The sequence below is a fragment of the Lissotriton vulgaris genome, chromosome 5, assembly GCF_964263255.1.
Source record: "Lissotriton vulgaris chromosome 5, aLisVul1.2, whole genome shotgun sequence".
Lineage (NCBI taxonomy): Eukaryota > Metazoa > Chordata > Amphibia > Caudata > Salamandridae > Lissotriton > Lissotriton vulgaris.
The window spans coordinates 295950913-295973483 of record NC_141693.1 but is presented as its reverse complement, the minus strand read 5'-3'; the positions used below and the strand labels follow the sequence as shown (position 1 = coordinate 295973483).

At 46.5% G+C, this 22571-nt stretch overlaps 1 protein-coding gene across 1 annotated transcript in view; it reads right to left on the bottom strand.

Annotated features, from left to right (window-relative positions):
- VWA1 (von Willebrand factor A domain containing 1) overlaps nucleotides 1-22571 on the bottom strand; it is a 476800-nt gene that overhangs the window by 89281 nt on the left and 364948 nt on the right. Inside the window, exons 8-9 of the mRNA XM_086921472.1 lie at nucleotides 21965-22243; nucleotides 21029-21307 (exon numbers count right to left, since the gene is read on the bottom strand). Coding sequence (XP_086777598.1) covers nucleotides 21029-21307; nucleotides 21965-22243 — 558 coding nt within the window. The remainder of the gene's footprint in view (nucleotides 1-21028; nucleotides 21308-21964; nucleotides 22244-22571) is intronic.

Genomic DNA, 22571 nt, shown 5'->3' with positions numbered 1-22571 from the left:
CCCTGTTTGATGTGCATAGAGGGTTAGGTTTCCCTCAGAAGATAAAAATCACAATTGCACTCCCCAAATCATTCAAGAACAAGATAATACGTGTGATATTCACACTATGTGACAAGTGTTGATGCTTAATGAATGCCAATTGATACTTTCTTTTTAACAGTTGACGCATTTTAGTGAGAGTGTTTTGCTGTTGAAGACTGATGGTTGTACAATGGGTGACACATTATGTGGTAAATGTGCCAAATCCACAAGAGTGCTTTAATAAAGGCAACCTGAATCCCAATGTTCCTGGGACTTAGACTAAAACGTGTAAATCATTGGTGTAACAGGGGCTATGCTGCTGCTGCACAATGAATTCGATACCTGAAGTAATGCAGGAACTGGAATTTGGGTACCAGACTTTGCTGTGGATCTGCACATGCCAAATAAACGACTGCATGTGAGCAAGGTCAAGTGTGCTACATAGGAGGTTCCACAAAGGTGCAGGTTAAATCTTCTGTGTCAGGGCCGGTAGCAACTGCCCCCAGGAGAACACTGCAGGTAGCCTGACTCCTGGCAGCCATCTGCACCACCTCATCACATCAGAGGTAAGCATGGGCGGATTTTGCGGATCCACGATCCGCGGATTTTGCGGATTTGCGGATCGTGGATCCGCAAAATCCGCGGATTTTGCGGATTTGCGGATCCGCGGATTTGGGGCGGGGCTTCCATGCGAGTGCAGTGACAGTCACTGAATTTGAGCATCAACTAGTTCGAGCGACCATGTGTGTGTTACTATGCAATCGCCCCGACGGGCGCAGGGGTCCCTTGAGTGAGCTGTCCATCATAGTGGGTGAATGGCGGGCAGACGGTGCAAACCGCGAGTGTGTGGGCGGGGCCAAACGGGCAGGGCTACCATGCGAGTTCATGCTTCTAGTGTGTATAAAAGGTCAGAGTAAGATCAGTTCAGCAGATGAAGAGAAATACGCTCCTGGTCACAGAAACAGCACGGGTAGTGCCAGGGAGGCTAAGCGTGCATCAGCCGAGGCTCCGTATTTGCATTTATTTTATTTGCAACTTGTTGGAGGGGGATGAGCCGGCTAGTTACATCAAGAGCGCTGCACTGGAAATGCGTTTGAAATGCCTGTCTGTGTCATAGTCAGGAAGCAGGCTCTGCCCGCGAGCGCTGACCAGGGAACACAACTGCTTGTTGTAAGGAGACTTTATCGTCTTTCTTGCCGCCGAGGGAAGCAGGCCCCCTCTGACTTCCTCCCGGTGATAGCTTTGAGGGAACGCTGCGCAGTCAAAGCCCTTTTGCTTTCTTTCCTAGCTTCTCTCCGACAACCTCCTGCAGATTTCAGGGAGATGCGGCGGCCTCAGGGTGCTAAACGTGGTAACTACCAATGAAGCGACGTGTGTCGCCAGCAGGGCTCTGGTGGCTCACGTGGATGGCATTTAGTCCCAGCCGACCCCAGTGCAGGGCCCACTTAGCTTGTGGCAGGCAGTTCATCATCACCATTACTTCGGAAGAATTGGGCTGAAGCGGAAGGAGGCGATGGGGGTTGGCATGTCTTTTGGGAGTGCGCCTACTTTGACAAAGCAGAGCCATGGGCTGCAGAGAGAGAGCTGGTGATGTGCCCAGGTTATGTCATCATTCAGTGCACGAGCTCAGCCACAGAAGCAGCTCTTTTACTGAGCAGCAATGAATTCGCTTAACAGGGAGATATGAGCCGGAGCACCGGCTAGGTACAAAACATATCGTTCCGCGTTCAGCAGACCTAACTGATTTATTTGTGCAGCACTGCTGTAATCTATCATATGTGTATGTTTAAATTGGGTGTAAAGAACGGCAGCTATCGCCTTGCAACCATGCGCTGTTATGTGGGGCCCCCTCAGCATCCTACTCTTACAAAAGGGGAAGAGCACCTGTGCACATTATCAGCGCAGCGGCCATAAACTGCGACCAGTGCGCGTCCTGACATCTTCACCACCGTGGCCTTGGAATAAGTCATTTCATATATCATCGGCATGGTTGCCATGCCCTGAAATTGGGCATGCTACCCAGACACTTGAACAGGTATGCCTCCGTATATAAAACACACGCTAGCTATACATTGACATATTGAGGGCTTTGTTCTCTATATGTGTGCTTCCCATTCACCGGAATTGGCTCCTCCATACATTCGAAGCATGCTCTCATACATTAAAAGAAGACTGCCACCATACATGCCTGTCTTCCTCCCCATCCAGAGGTTCCTCTCATAATCAACATGCTCTTTAAACGCTATCTGCCTTCAGGCTGCACATTATCAGCTTCCTCATCTTACACATGGGAGAAGGCAGCCTGTATAGAGTCTCAATGTCTTGGGCAAACACCGAAACGTGAGTGTTTCTATACACGATCACACTCGTGGCCTTGCTTGGAATGAGAGAGCTTTCATACATTATCGGCATGGTTCCTTTGCACCGGAATAAGAGTTAATCCATGCATCATAAACTTGCTACCCATACACCTGGATTAGAGGATCAGCTTACATTCTATGCAGACAACCATGCATTGAAAAACAAGTGACTACATTTATTACAAGCATGCTACCCTACAATGAAGTAAGAGTGAGTCTGTACATCATCAGCACCCTCACATTACACTAGGAGAAGGGAGCCTCTATAGATTAGCAACACATTGACCATACACTGAAACGTGAGTGTTTCTAAATGTCATCACAGTGGTGGCCTTGCACTGAAATAATAGTGCTTTTGTATAGTAATCGCATGATTTCAGTGGGGAGGAGTAAGAGCGCCTCCGTACATTATACGTTTGCTACCCTTACGCTGAAATTAGAGTATCAATATACATTCCATGACCATGCATGCTACCATACATTGTAATATAAGTGAGCACATCTATTGTAAGTGTGCTACCCTACAGTGAAAAAGCTTCCCATTATACACTACAAGCGAGCTGCTCTTGCACTTGAGTAAGTGTATTGCGCTCGTGAAAGTCAAGGATGCAAAAGCCTCTATCCAACACCACAGCTGATTTTCCACGGTAGATTTGTGAAGAAGGCACACCTGCCTCGACGACGCTCACGATTAGGGCATGTTGTAACTATTTTAGGATGGCGCCGGCAAGCTGCCAGCGCCATCCTAAAATACTTACTAAATTAGCTTCAACAGGAAGCTCTAATAGATAAAATAAAGCAGGTGCGAGCACCTGCTTTATTTTATCTATTAGAGCTTCCTGTTGAAGCTAACTTAGTAACTATTTTAGGATGGCGCTGGCAGCTTGCCGGCGCCATCCTAAAATAGTTACAAGGTGACAGGCCAGCCAGGCTTCAACTTTTGCCCCCGGAATCCGCCGCTCGCGGATTTGCGAATTCGCGGTGAATTCGCGGGAGTTCGCGGATCGCAAATTTACCCGAAAATTCGCAAAATCCGCGAGCGGAACGGATTTTGCGCTCATACTTAATCAGAGGTTAAGGCATGGCTGGGCCGGAAGTGGTGCCTCTAAAAAGGCAGATCTTTAGGAGCCCCTACATCATCAGGATATACATCTGTAATTGTTTCTTTCCCAGACAATCTCCACTGTGCAAGATATCAGCCTAGATGCTCTGGATTCAGTGATGGTACAGCACCATTGAGAGAAAATGGAATTCATAGCTCTCAATAGTAAATAAACAGGAAGCAAGGATTCTGTAACTATTGATTTGTGTAGTAGATGTAATATTTCCAACAACAATTTTTAGTAAAGTTATATTCATATATTGCGCAACAGGCAGATGTCATTGGTGTAACATAACTTGAGGGCCCCCCCTGCAAGGTACGTAGAGGGGCTCTTTCTGAACTCAGTCATTAGCTCTCAAGCCAGGGTACTGGGTTGAGGGGGCCCCTGGTGCTTGGCGGCCCCCCACACCGCAGGAGCTGCGGGGGTCTATGTTACACCACTGGCAGATATTATAGAGACTAAAGTCAGTAAGATATGTTTATACCAAAGTGGCGCTTTCTTAGCATGAACTGTGAAGACGGCCATCTTAATACATACTCAAAAAGTGAGAAAAGTACAAATACAGATTTTAAGGGCCAGATATACTACCATTTGCTTTTGCGACTCGCAAATTGCGAAACATTGCGAGTCGCATTAGCAAATGTACAACAGTTGAAGAGACACTTAGTGATTCCCAATGGGGTCGCAAAATGTATGGCTCATGAATATTAATGAGCCACTCGCAATTTGCGACCCCATTGGGAATGGCTGGCCCTCCCAGGGTTGGTGGCCTGCTGGGCTCAGCCGACCCCATGTCTGGGACTGCTTTTAAATAAAGCAGTTTTTTTTTTAATGCAGCCCATTTTTCTTAAAGGAAAACGGGATGCATTTTAAAAAAAATGAAACATTTTCGTTTCATTTTTAGGTATTCCCTAGCTTTGGAGCGCACATGCGCTTCTCGCTCTGCGAGCCTTCTTGTAATCAGGATATTTTAGAAGTGGAGTTTAAGCTCCGCCCATTCTGATTGGCTTGCGTCACCATTTACGCTAAACACTGGCTTCCCATTGAAAAGGAGGCTTCTTTGTTAAGGCCCCGTCTCCTTGTCGGACGGCCCATCCGGACTCGATCGTTCACTTCTCCTTAAATTAGTTGGTAGGCACTTTCTTCTTGTCATTCTCCGCGAAGCTGCAGCACTATGCGCTCTAAACTGTATGTTTTTTTGTATTACTTTATGGAGCCCGGCGCCCGCTAGGGACACCGTGCTCACTTTATTTATTTATAATTCCGCGACGTCCACTTTAGGGACACCGCACTCTGTTTTTGTTTTGTTTTTTACTTTAAAACTGATTGCGTCGCCACTTCAAGGACAACACGCTCGGTTTATTTATATATTTTTTAACTTTAACACTGAGCGCAGGGCCCGCTTCAAGGGCACCATTTGCAATACAATCAGAACTATTGCATTGCAAATGCTTCTTTTCTAAGCGTCAGGGGCAGAGCTGCTCAGCCTATGTTTAGCTCTGCTGCCATTCACGTGGCCCTGTCGAACGCTACATTACACACACTCTCGACAAAGCCTCGGCTGAAGAATCCGATTAAGGCAGGAGTGGGAGGAGTACGAGCCCAACTCTCGCCGCTAATCCCTCCACCACGGAGGCGAGGGCTTTCCCTGCTCCAGGCCAGCTCCGGGAGGGTGGGTCTGCCCGGGAGGCGACACCCTGCCCTCTGCTACTCCTGGACTAGTCGCGTGTAGAAAGAAGCTGCTCCGTCCCGTTAGCAGGCTCATTCTGTCCATACTAGGGCTCTGGTTGCAGCAGATGAGCAGGCAGCTGGGGTCGCGGATATTGGACTAGGAGGAATGAGGCACCACAGCATCTCGGACACACCGCGGGAGAGGAGCAGAGGTACGTGTCAGCGCATGGCTTTGGGGTATCTGGTAAGCACCCCAAGGTGGGGTGGGGCTTCTGTGGGACATCTCTAAGAACGCCTGTCCTTGACCGGGGTCTGGAAGGTGCCTCATAACTGTCCGTGTGGATGTCAAGGTTGGGGGTTCTGTGGAAACCTCATAACTACCCCTCAATGGGCCGGAGTATGATGGACTGTCCCCCCATGGGGAGCTTCTACGGACTACCCCATGAGTCCATGTTGTCCCATTTTGAGACAAGCGTGCTGTGAGTGCTGCAGAAGTACCTCTCTCACTTAGACAAATGGCTTCTGTGGACTACCTCATAGCAGCACCTATCAGGAGTGGAGTTTATGTTCAGTAGGTCATAACTAGCTCTTTGGCATCCGTGTAATACCACTTGCCCGTTCTTATAAGTCATGCTTGTTCTGAACCTCTCAGACCTATACATCATGGGTCCGAGGGGCGACTTCCCCTCTGTGTGGGGTTGTGGGAATATCCGATTTTTTCCACTGATGTTTTCTTCTGTGTTACTCATGGAAAAGCATCCTATCCACAGTACTTCAAGAGAGAAAGTGCGCTGGCACCACCTTCGATGCGAAATGACGCTCTTAATAACTTTCTTTCTGAACCGCCCCCCCTATGTGTAGGAGAAGGTTCTGAGAAGCGCTTGATTTGATTTTGTGGATACCAGGGGCTTGTGGCAGGGGTAGGTACCCTTTAAATACTCACCCTATTGATTGGGGGGAAACAGCTTTATTCCACGGGGATCTGCCGCGGAGCGGGAGGGTGGTGGGAACAGTCCGAGACTTCTCATTTTGTGGGCGTCCCTGTCACTGCCTTCATCATGTATCCCTGCAGCGTACCCTCCACATGAGCCTCCTTTCAAGGGTCCGGCTGGCACACCTATCTTCTTATTACACAAAGAGACCACAAGCCTCCCTGTGACTCTGAATAAGCCTGTCACACTGATGCGTTCAAATTACGTGGTGAATGTGGGCCACGATAGCGCCTCGAGGTCAGCAGCCCCACGTTAAACTGCAGGAAGAAGAAATGATAAAGCTCTGCTCCACGTGTGCAAACAATCAGGGCTCGAGTCGGGGTACCACGCGGGTCGACGGCGTCCCCCCACTTATTTTAAGGAGTCTTACCGGGTGGACGTCGTCCCCCCTGCGCAAAAGCTGGGCTTTAAATTATAGCATTATTCCCGACTCGAGCCCTGCTCTTGCCTCCGTTAGACGCGCTGTTTAATACAATGAATAGGAAGGAGCCAGGACAGCCAGACAAGCACCCTAGCCCCCTGTCCTAATAACTCTGCGATCTTATCGGCGCTGCTGCGTTAATGGAGTATGTGAGCGCTATTACGTATTTGAGCGTCCCCCCACTTCTAGGTTTTATTCCTTTTCGTGACGTCACTTCCGGTCGTGCCGTCACTTCACGTATTTGAGCCTCCCCCCACCTCTAGGTTTTTCCCTTTCGTGACGTCACTTCCGGTCGTGACGTCACTTCCTGTCTGTGAGCGTCCCCCCACTTCTTTATTTAGGACTTGTGACCTGTGCCCTGCAAACAATCGTGGGCACAAAGCAGCGCCACTCAGAGTGATGATTTGCCAGTTGGGGTATTTGGAGAGGGGTATTTGATGAGAAGTGGGTATTTTAAGAGGGTTGTTATATGAGAGAGGAAGTGAAACTTGGTGCAGAAGCAGGGGGCGCAAGAACAGCGGAACAGCGGAATCCTCTCTGCAGAGTGAAGGCGGATTAACTCCTGTCAGTGATAGCCCATCTAATCACTCTTATCTGCATAATGCTTCTATTGGACAGAGACTGGCGCCCCCTCTCCGCGAATCACTTGAGGCCCCCCAGTTTGGTAGACTTCTAGGCTCACAGGTCTCGCCTCTCCGGATCCAGCTACCCGCTGTGACTTTCGCCTGGGGTGTCTGGGTATGGCGCCCCCCACCAAGCAGAGCACATCTTCCTTGGCAGTCGGACTTCACGCCCTGACCCCCCCTTTGCATACCCTGCTACTTAGCTCTGTATATCGAATGACTTCCGCTGGCATGGAACTAGGGGCACTAGTGGACATTCGAGTTGGAAAGTCACAGACTTTCTGCTGATCTTATGTGGGACATATAGGTTAAATTAACTGCCAAACAGTCAACAAGCTTTCACTTTCCCAGCAGCCCGGTACAATTGGGGCCACTTCTTTGAATAGGTCTGGCATTTACAAGAGTTTGAGCCATTGTCATTCTAAATGACAATGCCTATAATTTATGTGTTAATTAGCAAAACAGATAAATAAAAGGCAATGTCATTTACAATGCCAATAGCTTAAACTCTCTCAAATACGAGACCTAATGCATTGCAAATGCTTGTTTAAGAGCAGGCAGTGGTCCCTTGGACCAATGCCTGCCCTTAAAAAATATTTTCCCATGCATTCCCAAATGGGAAGGAGTCCCCTGGGGACCCCTTCCGGTTTGCAAATGCTTTACCACCAACTTGGTTATAGGTAAATAGTGGAAAGGGCAGTCAACATTTTTTTTCGAGGTCTTTTGAATTCCATTTTGTGTTACATTGCTGTAAGGAGAAGGCTATCTTACAGCATTAAGGCTTCGCCAGTAACAAAATATGGCGATACCTGTGTAGCAATTAACACACCAACCTTCCCTGTTAGAATGGTGAATTTCAGTGAACATCTTCAGTTGCAGTAGCCTTATCTTTCCTAGGACCTTCATCACAGATTTAAAAGTGTTGGGGCCATTGTGGGGGATCACAGTATTGAAGTAAATTCCTCCAGTCCTTTTTAAACTTTAAAAGTTCAACAACCATAGATTTTCAAGATCTATTTCTCTCTCATTACATTGAATAAAATATGAGGTGCATCTACGTTTAGTTGTAGAAGCCTTCTGTACCATTTTAGAAGCTCACATGTTTAATTTAATTATTCTTCAAACTCTATTTTATCTAAAGGACATTACTATATTTATTCTTTTATCATTCCTTCAAAATCACGTCACGGTCATTTTCACCATATTTAAATGTATTCTTCTGTTCATAATAAAGATTATTTATTTATGCCTACAATCGTCTCTGCCGCTGTTCATTCCACTACGATCTCCAATGTGCATTTAAGAGGCTTTATGCCATCCATTCTCCTAGCATTACATTCTACAGTGTTCAGTTATCAGTTCGGGAATACAAACTATACAAAACTGTCAAGTGACTTTTTCTTATCACTCCTCTATGTTCTTGAACTGAAATGATTCAAGGATAGACCTACATGCCATGTTCTACAGGTACGGGAAAACATGCTTTGTACAATGTGTGGGTTGGGTGGCAGTTGCAATTTTACTCTTCCTTGAGGGTTAAAAGTTATTGTAGAAATATGCCTGTTGATCAATTGCAAAATGTACGAGTTACTTACCTTCGGTAATGATGTATCTGGTAGAGACGTTGTCTAGCCACAGATTCCTTAACTTAAAATATCCCCAGACGTGAGACTGGATCCGGATGTTTTTTGCAGCAGCACCTCTGGGCACCGGGGGACGGTGCCACAAGACCCCGCCCTGACATCGTCCACGTATGTGATGTCAGTGAGGTCATATAAGTCCCTCCCAGCGTGCTGACGTCAGTTTTCCCGGAGAAACTTTTCCGCGCCACAACGCCGAGCCACCAACCAAAAACTGTGAAGGTATGGGAACAGTGTGCGAGGGATGAAAAACCCGTGAATAAAGGAGGAGGATGGTGGAAGACACCATCCTAAAGACAGAATAGACACTGCCTACACATATAAGTGGAAGCTGCGAGAGAGTCCTGCAAGCTAAGCGGAGGCCCCTTCCAGAGTGCAACAAGGGAAGAACATCTTGACAGACAGAAATAGACTAATAGTGCCATGTGGAACTGTGCCATCCACTAAGAACAGAACAGAGAAAGAACAACAGTCCACTGTAGGAAAGAATGAGAAGACTGGCCTATCCCCTCTAAAAACAGAGGTAGGAAACAGAGCACATCCGACCCTCAAAGAGGATGACCACGAGGAGACCAGGACCCCGAGGTGGTAGAGCAGACGAAGGGAAGGGAACTGGAGAGGAAAACGAATCTCCTCATGAATCAAAGGCACCATATAACAGAAAAGAAGCTCCTCAGCAGAGGTGAACTGTATATGAAAGCACCCAGGGGAGTGCAACAATCTGAACCCCTTTGAGATATAACCCAATGGCAACTGAAGAGGCCAGCGGAGAACACCACTAGACAAGGTCCTCGCAGAATGGGGAGGCTGGGTGGATGTTAAGGAATCTGCGGCTAGATAACGTCTCGACCTGATACATTGTTACTGAAGGTAAGTACATCTGATAGAAACATAAAGCCGTAGATTCCTAAACTTAGAATAGATACCACAGCCATACCCTAAAGGGAGACGGGTCTGTGACAGGACAACAGAAAGCGCAAGCATCTGATCCGGCAACAGGGTGACGGATAAGGGGGGGAAAGCTGTGGCAGAACAGCCCGACAGCAACCCCAGCAGCTTGAAGAGCAGAAGTCACAGGATAGAAGTTATCCGAAAAACATGCCAGAATGGCGCCACACCATACCAGTATAAAAAGTGACAGGTAGAACGGCATGAGCCCTATACCAAGCAAGGAAAGAGAGAGGAAGAAGGATCATTCTCTGCTAAATGGTGCATGATGAGTGCATTGACCCAAGCTTGAAATTAACTTGAAGAGATGCAACCAGCGCCTAACAGACTAGCCTATAGAAGGAAGCCGAAGGAGCCAGTGGCAAGAACCCAAAGGCAAGAGCAAGAACCTGAGCAATGCGTTAGGAATAGCCAGCAGGACAAGAAGCATGCCAAGCGCACACTCAACCCTAAAAGGGTAATGAGGGGCAATAGCACCAATCCCAACCCGCTGAAGCAGGTAGAATATTTCACCAGCAAACTGCCATAGAGACCTTAAAGTGGCTTACACAGGAACAGAAGAGTACCCGACCGGGCAGCATGAGCCCAAAGTGAGAAACAACCCACAATATAGACTTGTAGATAGTAATCAATGATCACTGCCATCAAAAGAACTGTCCAGCAGGCGTACCTTTAACAAGAGTAGGCATATCCGAAGGAAGTGGCCAAAAACACCAAGTTAACGAATGGTTTGAAACATCTCAGAATCCCAGACCAACACTCCAGAAAGACACGTACAGCGTCGGACATCAAAAGGGAGCATATGCCAATTTGGGAAATCACTCCAGTAAGCGGAAGCAAAGAGGAACCTATGATCAACTTTTAACAACTCAGAAAAGCTCCCCCACACATGGAGATATTGGTCCAGACCTTGCGGCCTTGACAAGAGGTGGCGACGTAGGAGGAGGATACCAAGGCAACCGGGATGTAGACATAAATGTATAAGCATACAATTATGTAGAGACAGAACGAGCCAGGAGCATGAACATGTATATACCGGACCATTCCTAGAAAGTAAGGGCAGGTAGGAGCCGTTTTGGGAGAGGAGACCAGGAAACCTCCAAAGGAGGTGGATGACCATGGTGAAAGCAGATTGCACCAGGGATAAACAGAGAACACCGTACAACGGACCACCAAGCGACGCATGGAGCCCACATGATCTCCAGACCCAGGTGAGATAAGCAAGGCTATATGATAGCATACAAGTACCTCACATGGAGTATGCATACCCCAAACAACGGAGGACACCTCTTAGGGCAATAAGCCAGGCCAATAGAATGCAGTAACAAACCGAACCCGTGAACTGAGTTCCGAGCCGTAATGACATTCCCGAGCTGAGCCACCGGCTGAATACCACAGTCAGAGGACACAGCAACCTGTGGAACATGACCACAGAAGTCCAAAAGGCAGGTGAAAGCAAAACGCATCCAAGGGATGCCAATAAAAGGGTAAGCACCCATGACCACAAAAAAATGAAGACGTAGGGCTCACTGCCCATGTTAAACACAGAGCGCATCTAAAGTATGCAAAATGAAAAAGTACCACAGAAGGCAGGCCTAAAAGGGCCTAAGTGGGAGGACGAAAGCCCACCAGGAGCCGGTGAACCGCTGACTCGGCGTGAGCATCAAAGAGCAAAACTCCATCAAAGGTTAAGTTAACCAGTCGCTCCCGGATATTTTCAGGGAAGACGCTATCTCGCAAACAAGCGTGACGCCTTAAGGCAACAGAACTCGCCATGGCTCTCCCAGAGAATACGCAGTATCTTAGACTGAACCAATTGTGAATTCAGAAAGGTCGCGGCCATCCCAGATGAGCTAAAAAAAGATCAATGCGAGCACCGTCAGAGGTGGCAGTATGCAAAGACTCTGCAGAGTCCCACAGAGCAGAGGTAGCCCGAGCCAAAACACACACTGTATTTAAGGACTGTAGGGCAGCACTAGTGGATGCAAAGATGTTTCTACCCCATGACTCAAGCCACCTGGATGCCTGAGAGGGAAGAAGCATTAGAGGGGGCAGAGAAGGAAAGGCAATCTGCAACACAAACCCCTGTGCATCAGGGTGCACAAAAAGACAGACTGGATCATGTGGAGCTGGACGTGGTGGTGCAAAACTGAACGAGCCACCGGGTCACCTTAAGCAGGTCGGACTCAGGTACCCAAGAGGGCATCATAAAGGGAAACCTCAAAAGGCAAAAGCGGCTCCATATATCCAGACCCGCGGTGGAGGACCTCAAGCAAGGGGTCCACAGACAAAGGGGTAGAGGGGGGTTGCCTATTTAAAATGCAGGTGGCCAAAGAGACCAATTTTCAAAAAAGCTGCACCAGTCTCGATAGTCCTCAGTGGAGGGAAAAACAGCTCATCAGTGGGGGAGGGTTGTAAGCTAACCCTCCCAAGACAATGAGGGTGTGCCCAATGCCCCACAGAAGGAAACCCCTTGGAATAATGAGGATCCTGGCGGGGCTCCTGGGGAGGTGAGCAGCCTGCCGGCTCTGGGAGCTCCTGAGGAGGCTCCACAAATTCCAAGGGGGGCACTTGTAACACTAGCTCTGGTGACGCCGGGCGGGAAGGTGGCGCTGAACTCTCTCCAGAGGCCTCTATAGAAGAGTCCAGAACTCGGCGCCGACACGGCGGCGAAACTACGCGTGTCGGCAGCATCTGGCGTTGAGTCGGTGCTGTCCGGTGCAGAAACTATGACAAGCTCCCTCTTTGAAGAAGGAGAGGGCACCGGGGCTGGCGAGGCAATCTTCCGGCACCGCCCTGGCGCCGGCTCTGCCTCATCCAGAACAGGCTCCGATTTCAGAGAAAGGAGCGGAGGCAGTGCCGAGGAGGCGGGCCTCCTGCGCCGGGACGGTGCCGATCCCGGCTCTGGACAGGTGGCCGCCTGCCCGGAAGGCTGGGGTGTGCTCAAGTCAGGGCTATGAGCACCAGCAACCACCTGCGGCGCCACAGGGAGCCCCACGGGGCTATGCGGCACGGCAGAGTTGCCATGGGTCAAAGAGGGGGACCCAGCAGGGCCGTGCCCTAACGACTCTATGAGGAGCATAGAGGGGGACCCAACTGGGCCACGCCCAAACAACACCACATCTCCAACGTTCCTGGGAGGCAAGGGCTCTATTGGCGCCAGGGGCAAACTCGCTGGTGAGTCAGTCGGACACCCCACAAGAAGCGGAGGTCCCGAGGTTTCCCCAGGAACGGGAGAGGACCCATTTGGGCCCGAGTCACCCCCACACCCAGAAAGGGCGAACGTCCGGAAAGTTCCAGGAACCAGTGCCCCTGACAACAGAAGAAGGTGACTTCGATGGCCTAGGTAACAAGCGCCTTCACTTACCAAGTGGAGAACGACGGTCCCAGACCCCAGAGGGCGATCGACGGTGTAACCGAAAATTAGAGGGACCTGCAGGCGACGACACGGCCGGGGGGGCGAGACGACAGCCGTGCCGAGAGAAGCTTCATATGGCGCTCCCGCCGAGACTTCAGTTTCAGACGTTGGCAGGCTTCACAGTCTGTGGAGTCATGGTGCTCACCCAGACGCCCCATACAAATAAGAGGCGGGTCCGTCACTGACATTTGCCGCAAACAGGAATTACAAGATTTAAAGTCCAAAGGCATTGCACACTGTTCCCGACGCGAAGCGTCAAAAATGAGTCCTGAAAACAGGCCAGAAGAGCTCACTCCGGATCCGTGTTGCACGCGGAAAAGAAGGAAACTGATGTCAGCGCGCCGGGAGGGACTTATATAACCTCGCTGACGTCATGTACGTGGACGACGTCAGGGCGGGGTCGTGTGGCGCCTTCCCCCGGCATGCAGAGGTGCTGCTGCAAAAAAAATCCGGATCAAGTCTCACACCTGGAGATATTCTAAGTTAAGAAATATGTGGCTAGATGTCTCTATCAGATAGGCTGTTTTAATTGTTCAATCCAATACAGTAACACAACGGACTGCCAACACGTGTTTCGCCCACTTTGCCAGCCGTCCGAAGGCTTTTTCAAGGCTGATATGACGATACAGTAAATCATGGAGGAAGGATCACTTGTCCTGCATAACCAGGGTATGCAGGTTGGTACATGGTGTCTCACAAATTGAAAGACCCTCATACACATGTATCTTAGATGGTCGTAACGGTATATGTTGTCTCCCCGCTTTCATACACGTGTGTGCATTATCCTTGGGTCAGTATTTATGCAACCTCCGCCTGGAGGATTTACCCTTGGTTAAAAACAGTAGTGATCATGGATAGAAGTGCTCAGGAAGTGAGTTAAAATACCCGGACAGCCAGAAGTAGGACTTTATTGGGTCTGGATTCGGGTAGCCCAAGTGAGGGTGGGTAATTGGATATTGTGCCGCTTTGGAATAGTAAGGAATTAAAGCGCACTGCATGATGTGTTTTAAAACGGTCGACATGTTTCAGCCTCGTTGCCTGTATAGGTCGGTGGGCTTTCTTCAGGACCAGTGCAAAAAGATAGGGAAAGTGAAAATTAAATTGGAAGAATGACCTGATTTCAGTCAGTCCTTGGTCGCATAGTACCTGAAATGAAAAATGTTTACATACAGAAAAGACGGGGATAAAGTGTAAGAGGGAGACACAACACGTGCGTACAAACAATGAACAAGTTAAAAACTGTATAGATTCTAAACAGCTTTAAAATGGCAATACTTTAACAAAAGTTCACACTCCAAGATGGTGTCGACTCTTTCATTCTCATGCCTGGTGGAGGTGGTAGCATGCCGGCGGAGAGTTGTTATTAATATTGTTGGCCTCATGTGATAGATGGCTGTGAGCTATATACGTGGCGCATTAAGTGGTTGTGGGAGGCTAAGATTATAAATGTGCTTATTTATTAGGAATAGCAGGGTTGTTTGGGCACAACTGGGCTCATAACGACCCGGATGTTGCGGTCGCGGGGAGAAGGCGGTTGTTGTTAAGTCCACGTACCTGGTGAAATGCGTGAGCGCACTTCTTCGGGTCGGGGGCATGGGAGAAGGTACCTATCTGCCGGGAGGTGAAGAAGGATGAGAAGGGATTAAAATCCAGATATTTAGAAAGGGGTTGTAAATTCCCGCTAGCTAACGGTGGAATACCTCCCAATACCTGTGGCGTGACTTCTCCTGCGTAGCTTGTGCTATCTCTGCCTCTCCTCACCCGGATGTGCTGTTGTGAACTTCCCGGTTCCAGATAAGGCTATCGTTTGGAAAGGGTAGAGATACTAAGCGAGTGTTTAGAAGAAAGACTACTGACTTACACAAGTCGTGACTTATGATTAATTAAGCGTGGGTGGTAATTGTTTAATGGATATAGAGCTCACAGTAAATGGTTGGTTATTGGGGGGCCAATTGAAAATCTTTTAAGCTGGTAACATCACCTTCCCATATCAAAAGAATGTCGTCGATATACCCATCGAAGTACCGTGGCATTGGAGGTAGAGCATGTCTTTGTCAGTCCTGGAACCACTCTCCGAATTTGCGGACCAATATCTAAGACCTTTAGTCCAACAGACACCTACCTACCTGAAAGACACACGTGATCTCCTTAACAAACTACAGCACTTTGAATACTCAAAGGATAAATGTGTATGAGGGTCTTTCAATTTGTGAGACACCATGTACCAACCTGCATACCCTGGTTATGCAGGACAAGTGATCCTTTCCCCATGATTTACTGTTAAACAAAGGAGACTGAACGGATCAGCACTCTACCCCGCCCCCCCCCCCCTGATTTTTTGTTGATATGACAATACACCACAGTGCTTTAATGCAAAACATATAACCAAAAGTACCAATGATTCGTGTCTGCACTTACCAAGAAAATGTTGTGGGGTCCTGAGATCTAAATAAAAATATGGGTAAAGCACAGTGTAAGAAAACACCAATCCGCTGGACCATGTAACATGGTAACGTACTAACGTTAAATATTAACGCTAATAGAGGTCTGTGCGTCAGGTGGAACCCCCCGCTAAAGGGAACTAGCATGTTTAAAGTCCGCTATGGTCAAAATAACAATAAGGTAGTGATTAACTACTCAGAAGGCAACATGCAAGGTCCAAGGTTAGGGGAGTATGGAAAGTAATTATTCCAACTCCCGACGAGGAAGTATAATCGGTATCAAGGTAAAGAAGGTATGGGGTTATAGATCGTAAAGCCCGCTAGTATCACTGCGATGGAGCCTAAAAGACAAAGCCGCTAGTGGTCTGTGACAACTAAGATAGAAAAAGTGGAACTAATAGTAAATAAATGTACGTATCCCTTGTGGGCTGCCTGTTCAATCCACATGCAGTCAGCTGCACAACTAGGCAGAGTAAAGTCGAGCTCCATTAGCGTTCTGAGTAATGCCTATGATATAGAGGTTAGTGTGGGCTGGGTGGCGTAAGCCAGTGTCACCAGTGGGCTGACATCAGAAGCAACATGAAGGAGTTACTTAGTACGGTACGCTAGGAGACAGACCCCGGTCAAACCAAACTAAGAAGTAGGTTACATACGAAGGTAGTCAATAGGTTAGAGCAGCCGTGAGTTATGGATAATAATGGGCGAGTTCTGTCGGGAAAAGGAATTTAAGAAAAGGAAGAAACATGAAGGGTAGAAAATGACGGACATACATCAAAACAAAATAAAAAATGGAGAGCAGTTACTATCGCCGAAAAATTTAAGTCCCAAGACAGCCCAGGCCTATATAATAAATGAAGGAAGCTAAATAACAAATGTTAAAAGTAACAAAAATAGCAGAGATAGTATATTATTAATTGTGGCAACAATACTCAATTTACAGCAAAATAAGCTAAATAAAATGGAAAAGTTACTATTGGATTCATCAAACTGATGGATTCATTCTGCTAATGATTCGTTATACTTCGAAAGAGGTCTGTTGGTACTTAGCGTGTGTCCATGGTTTCTTGGAAGCTGGAGCTGAATAATGGGTCAACTTATATAAATGCAGTCCTTTTTTCGCAGAGCTATATTACAAGTTAATATTTTTCCTTTAACCCTTTCAAAAGAGCTATTAATTGGGTCGCTCTTGCTTGGGGTTGCCCCATTGTTTCGTCTTATGATGTAACTGAATTAAGTGTTTCCAGTAATTGACTGGCCATAGATCATGAGGACAATAGGTAATTCTGTTAAAATTCTTTATTGTTCAGTTCATTGCATGTTTATACTTACAAATCAAATAGTTAAATCATTGATGCCGACATAATGTATACAACAAAGAAAAAAAAAGATATTTAGGAGGCTGTTGTTTTTCACAACGATATGTCCATGTGTTGCATCAAAGGCCCCCAAATTTGAGCCCCTAACTTTTTTTTCTTCACCGATTTAATGCTGTGCAACCTATATTCCAAATTAAATATATTATAAAACTTTGCACGCCACATTTCAAACGATGGTGCTTCAGGTTGAAGCCACACAGAAGCAACGCACAATCGAGCAACTGCAGCTGCCATAAACATAAGATACCTAAATGGATAACATGCCTGAGCAGGCTGAATATCTTCACCCACTCCCGTTAGCCTCACTTCTCTAGAAAAACACGCATTGACTCCTGTAATATGAGTCAAAAAGTGCGATATATCCTCTCGAAACTGATTTAACCCTATACAATCATAAAAAATATGTACATTATCAGCCTTCTCTATCTGACATCTATAACATTTCCCATCGTGGGGTCCCCCCCACGTTGGGTGCGCAAATTAGCTGTCAGCATAACTTTAGCTGCGGTATCAATTGATTGTTGTGAAAGGATAGTTCCAGCACTGGCCATAATATTCAAATACTAGTATGCATCCTATTATTAATCTGAACTAGGCGACAGATATATACCAGGCATATTTTATTTTGTAACTTGTTTTATTTTCGATTTATCCATCATTTTATATTGTTCCTTATTTTTAGATTTGTAAAAATGGTGCATACAAAATACAAACCAAAAGGCTTGGGGAATTACCTCTGTTGCGAGGAGCCTAGAAGTTTGTACATAAAGTGAACCACGCCCCATAGATTCAGGAGGGGGGTGGGAGCGACAATGGCACACTGCCCGCAACGCTCAGCACCCACTCGGCACCTAGCTGTCCCCCGCTTGATCGCGTGGTTCACTTTATGTACAAACTTCTAGGCTCCTCGCAACAGAGGTAATTCCCCAAGCCTTTTGGTTTGTACTTTGTATGCACCATTTTTACACATAGTGCTATTTTTAACTTTCACAGCCTTTGGCAGGGTGGGCCTTAGCGCGCCCATACCTGCTGAGGCAACACTCGCATATTGGTCCTGATGAAAGCCCTGTAAAGTTACACACATAAAGGACAGAAACATGTTGACCTTCCCCTAACAGGGAGACACCAGTATATTTTATTTGGCTAGTTTTCCCTGCACATAGTTAATTTAATTTTAATATGTCTGGTTGACCAGTGAATAAATGATTTTTTGGGACAACCTCAGACATTTTTAATCACACTTAACTTTTTTTCACTCTTCACTCTCACAAAACCTGCTCCGCAGTCTCCTGGCGTCGCAGCACACTGGGGAGGTATTCGATCTCTCCCAGTGGACCCGATGATGAAGCATGTCACCACTAGGGTGAGTGAGGGTTTCCTGAAAAAATCAAGCATTTTTTCTTGAAAGCTGGTCCAGTCCTCTGACCATTTACATCTGGCCTCATACTTTACGTGCTATATTCACTTCTTAAACGCCACACTGACGGACACTCTTCCTTTGTTTATTTACCTTCTGTACTACCATCTGGTGTTCTAGCGATGAAATAAGGTTCTCAGCAACAGCCCCTGCCTTTTCCTCCTTGCATACAGTGAGAGTTTCCATTGTTACAATCTCCTGAGAAGATTTCTCTGGAACGTTGCCCATGTTTATGGGGGAGCTGCTAGGAAACCCATCTCCCTGTAATTGAAGATCGTCATGATCATCTTCCGACGCATCTGAATGCTCCGACATAGAATAGAATTTACTTTATTTGCTACTGGTGGCTTCATTCCTTTCCTCACTTATTGCACCGTCTCCCTCTGTTAAAGAGGGTTCACTAGAGACTGTAGCATTTCTCTGGACCCGCTCAGTAGCTTCTGACACCAAAGGGATTTCTCCGGAAGTCACGGCAGCCAACCCACCTCCGCCAGTGCCGCCACTTTGGACTGCAGAAACTGGGGGCGTTTTTAGGAGAGCTGATGATGTTACAGCCAGTTTCTTGCCGACGGCGACTTGAAAAATCGATGGGACATTGGGAGCCCCCTGGGAAGAGCCCTTTCCTTGTAGAGTGACCTCCTGCTGCTCTTCCCCTACATGTTCCTTTGGGCCTTTCCCAGCTAGCGCCGCCCGAGTGCCAGCTGGCGCTTCCACATTGCCCCTTGTCTTTCCACCACGAGCCATTTTTGGCGGCATGATTAGTTGCTTTTAACCCCACAACTACCGATAATATACGTCGTTCCACTACACCAGGGTGATTTCTCACAGACTCGCGGTTCTAAATAAGTCTGATTTTCTCAAAGTGAGAAAGTACAGAGAGAGTACAGAATCACTGCCTGCTTTCACCCTTTTTTTGAAACAGTCTTTAAGTGTACAGTATCTTACCGCAAACAGCGTAAGTATCCCTGTTCTCAGTTTGGCTGCCCCATGCACTCACCGGAATCTTGTCCTATCTTCATTATTTTGAAAGTATGCATGGTCGACAAAATCGTCCAAAAAGAAAAGGGAGAACAAACCAAGGAGCATCCAGTTCATCAGCATCCGCCTCCCCCGTCCGCTGGGAATGATTCCTCTTAGCGTGTGTCTCCGGAGCCTGCAGCGCGAATGCCACCCGCAGCAGATCCAACACAGGTGTGACGCGAATCAAACACCGCTTACTGCTTCACTCAGCTCGACTCTCTCAACTGGGTCTTTACCGGAATCCTCGGTCCTTCACAATTTCGCAAATGGCTTCATGAAAAGTTTAAAATGCCATAAGAAAAGCGTTTTCGCTATTAATATATCCAGTCGCCACTGTTTAGATCAGTGGGAAAGGTGAGCTACCCAGGAGCTGCTCACACTCGCGTCCATCCTGCGGACGCCATCTTGCCTCAGCTATAGTCGGACAATAGGTAATTCTGTGTGTGTGCTTCTCTCCCTTTGTAAATGAGACCTTTAAGTTCAACCTGAGACCTAGATATGTCTTCAATACCCAGTATAACATCCATGTTGTGGAACTATAAATATTCTTGTATAATGAGATATGATACTTTGGTTTGAGGTTTATGTAACATTAATAATTTAGTTTCATTTTTCCATTTCCTTTTTCTTCTTTTTTCTTTCTTCCTCTCTTTCCTCTGCAATTGTTTTTAAATTACTGCTATCATGTAACTAACTTTCTCCCTTTTTGGTTTCCTATTACATACAATCTCTGTTTCCATTTGATTTTGTGCACTACCTACACCAACTTGCTCACGAATCATTGGTACTTTTGGTTATACCTTATTTTGCACTATAACACTGTGGTGTACTGTCATATCAGCCATGAAAAAGCCCTCGGCCGGCTGGCCAATCGGGCGAAACGTGTTAGCTGTCCTTTGTGTTTAGGTATTGTTGGATTGAACAATTAAGAAGGCATACTTTGCTTAAAAAGCACAAAAGAACTTTGGATCTTGGAAATTATGATCTCATTTACTACAATTGATCAACAGGCACAGACATCTCACATTTCAATAATCTTCTACAACCAATGGCTCTTGGGTTTAGCCATTCGTGAGGCATGTGCCAATCACAACTTTGGGTCCTGACCACTTTAGCGTGAATCCTAGAACTATCCACCCATTCACAAACAAACCTAAAAAATATTGTACCAGTCCTTTTCTTTTCTATTTCTTTTTCACTCGTCAAAAGACAATTAATCCCTGACAGCATTTGAGGTTCTCCTCTACACACAAATGTTCTTGGTTGTATCCTCCAAAATCCTTTCTAAATGGCATCTGAAGGCCAGGACCTTTCTGTTGGAATGTCCTTAACGCTACCAATGGGAAAAAATAACATTTACCAATCATATTCATAATATATTCCATAGATAACCAATAACTGATATTAAATATTTGCATTCCAATGATAAAGAATTTGATGTCTGAAAGAATAACTAAAAATAGCAAACATCTGATCATAACCTCTTTGTTAGGTAGGTTATGTTTCTCCTTTGGGGTCCATTTGTTTTACCGTATAAATATGACCTGGATGAACACTGAGAGGTACTGGATAATTACCTTTCAAGGTGGTGACTTGCAAACTTTGAGGTTGGATGTTCTGCTCCCTGGACTCCGGGTTGACGGTGACAGTGTAGATAGTTCCCGGTGTCAGGTTACTCACCACCACTCCGGTCTGGTCCCCAGCCACGTTCATTCTCACCTTCCGATGAGGATCAGACACAGGCGAATATTCCACCACGTAATATCCAGTTTTGATAGACAACAGCTGTGGCCATGTCAGTCGGAAACTGCTGTGAGTCACATCAATCACTTTCAGATTCTCTGTCCAGATCATATCTGAAAAATTAAACTAGTAAATTTCGTGCTTTTTGGTTCTGTGTAGAAATCTTAAGGAAAGTAGGGTGAAAAAAACAAGGAACAAGAAAAATGGAAGGGTAAGGAAGGACAAGAAGGGAACAGTGAGAAGAGTTGGAAGGCAGAAAAGAGGAAGAAGAAGTGGAGAGAAAAAAACAAAAAAGTATAGTCTTTGTAGTATATCCTGGAATTTTAGTTAACCAATATCTATTCTTTATTGTTTTTTCGCATTACAAAAAAAACAAAAAACATGCAAGTCTTCTCTAAATTTGAAAGAAAAGTATTTACCCTGTCCCAGTCCTGGTTCCTAATTGCCAAATTGTGTGAACCTGGCTATGGCCCAGAAAGAGCTAATCCCTAGGCCATGCCCTACTTCTTGAAATTGCCCTTTAAACCCCCTATGGCAAATAGGCCTCCACCAGTCTCTTAGATAAAATGCATGACTTTTCATCTATTCTTGCGGGTATGCAGCTTCATTCTAATTATGATGCTTTGGTAAGTCTCTAATGATGACTGAAGGCAGAGAAAGGTTTAACAACAATATCTTTCTGGGGTAGTTTATGTTTCCCCTTTGTGATCCATTTATTTTACAATATAATAGTGATCAGATTGTACACAGCAGATGTACTGGATGGTTACCTTTCAAGGTGGTGACCTGCACAGTTTGAGGTTGGATGTACTGCTCATTGGACTCCGGGGTGACGGTGACTTTGTAGCTAGTGCCTGGTGCAAGGTCCTTCACCACCACTCCGGTCTGGTCCCCAGGTACATTCATTCTCACTTTTCGATGAGGCTCAGACACTGATGCATATTCCACCACATAATATCCAGTATTGGTAGACAGCAGCCGTGGCCACGTCAGTCGGAAACTGCTGGGAGTGACATCAAGCACTTTCAGATTCTCTATCCAGACCACCTCTGAAAAAAATTAACCAATAAATTTAAGAGGACCTTTTTACTACCACCTTCCTTCCTGGAAATATTCTGTTGACTTCTGCCCCTTGGGAGTGTGCATCATACATGAGTAAACAGCAGTGCTGGCTATGAGTTCCTAGTACCCTACATCAGTTGTCTATAAACTTTTCCAAATTTACAAACTCACTTTAACCACACATTAAGGTATCTAAACATTAGCAGCAGCTGGTGCCAGATAACGCTGCTGTTGGTACATATCACTGAGCAGTTCTTAGGCCACTTAAATTGTGATGTTATATAGGGAGTGTCACCCATAACCCTTAATTATGAT